This window comes from Coregonus clupeaformis, chromosome 27 (assembly GCF_020615455.1).
Source record: "Coregonus clupeaformis isolate EN_2021a chromosome 27, ASM2061545v1, whole genome shotgun sequence".
NCBI classification, from domain to species: Eukaryota; Metazoa; Chordata; class Actinopteri; order Salmoniformes; family Salmonidae; genus Coregonus; species Coregonus clupeaformis.
Window position 1 is genome coordinate 50803259 of NC_059218.1, and position 6910 is coordinate 50810168.

General features: G+C 39.3%; 1 protein-coding gene across 1 annotated transcript in view; it reads left to right on the forward strand.

The window, feature by feature from the left end:
* The first annotated feature begins 1564 nt into the window (after positions 1 to 1564).
* Positions 1565 to 6910, forward strand: part of LOC121554451 (tumor necrosis factor ligand superfamily member 10) — a 49272-nt gene continuing 43926 nt past the window's right edge. Inside the window, exon 1 of the mRNA XM_041868048.1 lies at positions 1565 to 1993. Coding sequence (XP_041723982.1) covers positions 1772 to 1993 — 222 coding nt within the window. The 5' untranslated portion in view covers positions 1565 to 1771. The remainder of the gene's footprint in view (positions 1994 to 6910) is intronic.

A 6910-nucleotide genomic window follows, 5' to 3' on the forward strand; every position in this document is an offset into this window, starting at 1 on the left:
CTATCTCTCTCTCTCTCTCTCTCCCTCTCTCTCTCTCTCTCTCTCTCTCTCTCTCTCTCTCTCTCTCTCTCTCTCTCTCTCTCTCTCTACCTCTGTCTCTCTCTACCTCTCTCTCTCTCTCTCTCTCTCTCTCTCTCTCTCTCTCTCTCTCTCTCTCTCTCTCTCTCTCTCTCTCTCTCTACCTCTCTCTCTCTCTCTCTCTCTCTCTCTCTCTCTCTCTCTCTCTCTCTCTCTCTCTCTCTCTCTCTCTCTCTCTCTCTACTCTCTCTCTCTCTCTCTCTCTCTTGTTCTCTCTCTCTCTCTCTGCTCTCTCTTGCTCTCTCTCTCTCTCTCTCGCTCTCTCTTGCTCTCTCTCTCTCTTTCTCTCTCTCTCTCGCTCTCTCGCTCTCTCTTGCTCTCTCTCTCTCTCTCTCTCTCTCTCTCTCTCTCTCTCTCTCTCTCTCTCTCTCTCTCTCAATTCAATTCAATTCAATTTAAGGGCTTTATTGTCATGGTAAACATAAGTTAACATTGCCAAAGCAAGTGAGGTAGATAGTAAACAAAAGTGAAAGAAGTTCCAAAAGAATAAAGACATTTCAAATGTCATAGTATGTCTATATACAGTGTTGTAACGATGTGCAAATAGTTAAAGTACAAATGGGAAAAATAAATAAACATGGGTTTACATTTTAGTCATTTAGCAGACGCTCTTATCCAGAGCGACTTACAGTTAGTGAATATTTTTATTTTATTTATTTTTTTATACTGGCCCCCCGTGGGAAACGAACCCACAACCCTGGCGTTGCAAACGCCATGCTTTATCAACTGAGCTACATCCCTGCCGGCCATTCCCTCCCCTACCCTGGACGACGCTGGGCCAATTGTGCGCCGCCCATGAGTCTCCCGGTCGCGGCCGGCTGCAACAGAGCCTGGATTCAAACCAGGATCTCTAGTGGCACAGTTAGCACTGCGATGCAGTGCCTTAGACCACTGCGCCACTCAGGGTTGTATTTATAATGGTGTTTGTTCTTCACTGGTTGCCCTTTTCTTGTGGCAATAGGTCACAAATCTTGCAGCTGTGATGGCACACTGTGGTATTTCACCCAGTAGATAAGGTAGTTTATCAAAATTGGGTTTGTTTTCGAATTCTTTGTGGATCTCTGTAATCTGAAGGAAATATGTGTCTTTAATATGGTCATACATTTGGCAGGAGGTTAGGAAGTGCAGCTCAGTTTCCACCTCATTTTGTGGGCAGTGTGCACATAGCCTGTCTTCTCTTGAGAGCCAGGTCTGCCTACGGCGGCCTTTCTCAATAGCAAGGCTATGCTCTCTCTCTCTCTCTCAATTCAATTTCAATTCAATTTCAATGTAAGGGCTTTATTGGCATTGGAAACTGTATGTTAACATTGCCAAAGCAGGTGAAGTAGATAGAATACAAAAGTGAAATAAACAATCAATATTAACAATATTAACAGTCTCTCTCTCTCTCTTTCTCAGTCTGCACTCTCTCTCCCTCCCTCTCTCTCTCCCACTCTCTCTCTCTGGAACTTGGCTTGCCCCAGTTAACTTTCTTTCTCAACTCGCCTTGCACAGCAGTCGTCGGGCCAAAGAGGAATGAATAGGTTTTACCCTGCTTTCTCCTCCCACGCAAAACTGAATGGAAGGACTCTTTCGGACTCGGAATAGCAGTAGACACACTCATGTAGCCTTGGCACTGATTTAATTTACCCGTCCCATCAGCGATTTCATTGTTGTGTTTTTTGAAGGATACTTATGCGTCGGGAATGCCACCATGGCCACGCCGAACAGCCTTCAGCAGCAGGATTACTTCAGAAGCGTCAGCAGCGAATCCACCACGTATATGATGGTCCCGGCCACGGCGGCAGCGGCAAACACGCGTCGCGATGCCGCGCCGTCCAAGATGTGGGTCGCTATGGTGGTGATTGTGGTGGTCGTTCTACAGATTGCCTCTACCACAGGTCTGTTCGTCTACCTGAATATGTCGATATCACAGGTAAGGAGTTTGTTTTTGTTCAGGGGATGAAGGAAAAGGGAGGAAGGGAGAGGAGTGTTTTCTTGGCCGCAGACAGTTGGCTTTGCCGCGGACAGACACCGCGTGAGTGCAGTTGTCTATATTTGGACGCAACGCAAACTTCTGGAACAAAGTTTCTTGGTGAAACTTGTTGACGATATTCCAGCGCTGTGTGGAGGAACTTTATGCACGATTTTACAAAGTTTCAGGAAATGGTGTGACCTATGGATTTTGTGAGCAAATTACGCAACATGTTATATGGTTAAATGTCTCTCTGGCAATAGTGGCCAAACACGTTGTTTATGTTAGATTTTTTAAATTTATTTTTAATTTCACCTTTATTTAACCAGGTAAGCCAGTTGAGAACAAGTTCTCATTTACAACTGCGACCTGGCCAAGATAAAGCAAAGCAGTGCGATAAAAACAACAACACAGAGTTACATATGGGGTAAAACAAAACACAAAGTCAAAAAAATACAACAGAAAATATATATACAGTGTGTGCAAATGTAGCAAGTTATGGAGGTAAGGCAATAAATAGGCCATAGTGCAAAATAATTACAATTAGTATTAACACTGGAATGATAGATGTGCAAGATTATTTATAGACAAATCATGTATAGCATAGGTATAGCCTATTAACAGTTTATGGTCGCCAATTCATAACCACAGTATAACAGCAAAACTTTTGCAGCAAAAGTATAGTCTGTAATCTGGATAATATGGGTTGTGAAATGTAGGCTAAATGCAATTTTGCCCAACACGAGTTTGATCTAAATAGCTATGGACTGACTATAACCTAGAGTTTCGTTCCACAGACGAACACGAATAAACCAATAGAGATAACACACAGTAATGAACATGGTAATATTGATTGCAACAGAGTAAACCTGATAAACAGGCTACTATCCATATCATACAGACATGTCTAATCTAACTGATGATGCAAGGTTATGGGTGTTCTGGCAGAGAGAGGGAGAGAGAAAGAAGGCGAAGCAGAGAGAGAGAAAGAAATAGGGACAGAGACAGAAAGAGAGAGAGAGAGAGAGAGAGAGAGAGTGAGAGAGAGATAGAAAGAGTGATAGATAGAAAGGGAGAGAGAGACAGACAGACAGAGAGATAGAAAGAGAGACAGATGGACAGACAGACAGAGAGAGAGAGAGAGAGAGAGAGAGAGAGAGAGAGAGAGAGAGAGAGAGAGAGAGAGAGAGAGAGAGACAGACAGACAGACAGACAGACAGAACGATTAAGTCATTATGGATTGATTATGGGATGAAACCGAAACTTGCTGCTTGTTATTATGTATAATAGCCTATAATTGTGTTAAATAAGACATTATCCAGTTTGACAATAAGTCCTTCAATATGACAACTTAGGTCCATTCTTCAGTGTCATCCGAACTCCCAAGGTGGCCGAGATTCACTTTGTTTGTAGCCTACAAAGTGACATACAAGTGAGAATGAATAGAAGTGAATGTCTGTGATTTTTTTTAAACTGACAAATGTGTTTGTTTTCTATGATTGTGTTTTGCTTTTCTTGTATTGATGTGAATATTGACGTGCATATTGATGTGTATATTGATGTGTATAGTGATGTGTATATTGATTTGTATAGTGTATATTGATGTGTATAGTGTATATGGATGTGTATATTGATGTGTATAGTGTATATTGATGTGTATATTGATGTGTATAGTGTATATTGATGTATATATTGATGTGTATAGTGTATATTGATGTTATACTGATGTGTATAGTGATGTGTATAGTGATGTGTATATTGATGTGTATAGTGATGTGTATATTGATGTGTATAGTGTATATTGATGTGTATAGTGATGTGTTTGATGTGTTTGATGTGAATATTGATGTGTATATTGATGTGTATAGTGATGTGTATATTGAAGTGTATATTGCTGTGTATGATGTGTATATTGATGAGCATAGTGTATATTGATGTGTTTGATGTGTATATTGATGTGCATAATGTATATTGATGTGTATATTGATGTGTTTGATGTAGATATTGATGTGTATATTGATGTGTGTAGTGATGTGTATAGTGTATATTGATGTGTGTAGTGTATATTGATGTGTATAGTGCAAATTGATGTGTATATTGATGTACATAGTGTATGTTGATGTGTATATTGATGTGTTTGATGTGTATATTGATGTGCATAGTGTATATTGATGTGTATATTGATGTGTATAGTATATATTGATGTGTATATTGATGTGTGTAGTGTATATTGATGTATATATTGATGTGTATAGTGTATATTGATGTGTTTAGTGCATATTGATGTGTATATTGATGTGTATAGTGTATATTGATGTATATATTTATGTGTATAGTGTATATTGATGTACATATTGATGTGTATAGTGCATATTGATGTTTATATTGATGGGTATAGTGTATATTGATGTGTATAATGAATGAGGCTCCCACAGGACTCAGGAACACAGGATAGGAATGAATGAGCAGAACGCCCTCCTTCTTTCTCTGGTCAGGAGGACCCACTGCCATGCAGCACACAGGGCAAGCTGAGCATTATATTACATTGTTCTTGCATTCTATTACATTGTTCTTGCATTATATTACATTGTTCTTGCATTCTATTACATTGTTCTTGCATTCTATTACATTGTTCTTGCATTCTATTATATTGTTCTTGCATTCTATTACATTGTTCTTACATTCTATTACATTGTTCTTGCATTCTAATATATAGTTCTTGCATTCTATTACATTGTCCTTGCATTCTATTACATTATTGCATTCTATTACATTGTTATTGCATTCTATTACATTGTTCTTGCATTCTATTATATTGTTCTTGCATTCTATTACATTGTCCTTGCATTCTATTACATTGTTCTTGTATTCTATTACATTGTTCTTGCATTCTATTATATTGTTCTTGCATTCTATTACATTGTTCTTGCATTCTATTACATTGTTCTTGTATTCTATTACATTGTTCTTGCATTCTATTATATTGTTCTTGCATTCTATTATATTGTTCTTGCATTCTATTACATTGTTCTTGCATTCTATTACATTGTTATTGCAGTCTATTACATTGTTCTTTCATTCTATTATATTGTTCTTGCATTCTATTATATTGTTCTTGCATTCTATTACATTGTCCTTGCATTCTATTACATTCTTGCATTCTATTACATTGTTATTGCATTCTATTACATTGTTCTTGCATTCTATTATATTGTTCTTGCATTCTATTATATTGTTCTTGCATTCTATTACATTGTTCTTGCATTCTATTACATTGTTATTGCAGTCTATTACATTGTTCTTTCATTCTATTATATTGTTCTTGCATTCTATTACATTGTTCTTGCATTCTATTACATTGTTCTTGTATTCTATTACATTGTTCTTGCATTCTATTAAATTTCCGTTCTGTTAACAGGTGTTCGTACTTGGCTTATTGACTACAGTAGTATACCGTAATCACATAACAAGCAGTAAGCTTAGGTTTCAAGTCCCTGATGAGTTCTTAGTTCGCAGAGAATCAGCTATCGTCCTGTCATATATTAACTTTATGATATGAGGTTGATCTGCTAGTCTGTGCTGTACTTTGATTGATTGCTGTAATCTGCTTGGCTCAGACTTCAGAGTTCATTGGAATGTGCCGTATACACAACATCATCAGACCTCTAACCTAACCAGTCTGTCTACAGTAAATTTGGAATATAGGTCAGGAAATGGTGTACAAAATAAGTTGGGAGTTGGGAGATAGCGAGGGTTGTAGATAACAGGTAGAGAAAGGTTGGTGTAGGGCCAAGAGGTTTTCCTGGTGTCTGGACGAGCGGTACCGCTCACCAGGGGTGGACTGGCCATTTGGCATTTCGGGCAAATTCCAGGTGGGCTGGTCCATTTTTAGCACACTGGGCCTGTCTAACTTGTTTTTTTGTTGCACAAAATGATAATTATCTGGCTAATAATGTGGGGGCCTCAAGAAAAAAATGGGCCGGTGTGTTAGAAATGCCACGGCTGATTTGTGGTCCCAGTCGCTATCACATTACAGATTATAGCTTCTCATGTGGGAACTGGCTTTAGAGCAGCATAGAGGAAGGAGTGATGGGGAAAAATGTGTTCAAGGTTTATCAGAGAGAGAGAGAGAGAGAGAGAGAGAGAGAGAGAGAGAGAGAGAGAGAGAGAGAGAGAGAGAGAGAGAGAGAGAGAGAGAGAGAGAGAGAGAGAGAGAGAGAGAGAGAGAGAGAGAGAGATGAGGAATTTTCTGTACTATAAGTAAGTCAAGTCAACATGTGAGTCAGTCAACAAGTATGTCAACTCCTGTGTATAAGTCAAGTCATCAGAATATGTCCATGCCCCGTGTGTTGTTGAGAGAGACTGAGAGAGAAAGAGAGAGAGAGAGAGATGGAGAGAGAAAGAGAAAGGAGAGAGACAGAGAGAAAGTGAGAGAGAGAGAAAGAGAGAGAAAGAGAGAGAAGGGGAGAGAGAGAGAGAGAGAGAGAGAGAGAGAGAGAGAGAGAGGAAGAGGGGAAGAGAACACAGAGAGAGAGAGAGAGAGAGAGAGAGAGGGGAAGAGAACACAGAGAGAGCGGAGGAGAGAGAGAGAGAGAGAGAGAGAGAGAGAGAGAGAGAGAGGGACTTATCTGTACGGTTAGTAACTCAAATCAACATGCAAGTCAGTCAGAAAGTATGTCAACTAACTCCAGTCAACAGAATACGTCCGTGCCATGGTGGGTCGTCAACATCTTTCCAGTCTGAAAGAAGTCTGTCTCCGTCTATGAATGTCAAAGAAGTCTGTCCCAAATGGCACCCTATTCCCTGTTCAAAAGTAGTGCACTATATAGGGAATAGGGTATTTGGGGGCACATAGTATGTCTGAACAGAAAGAAGTGT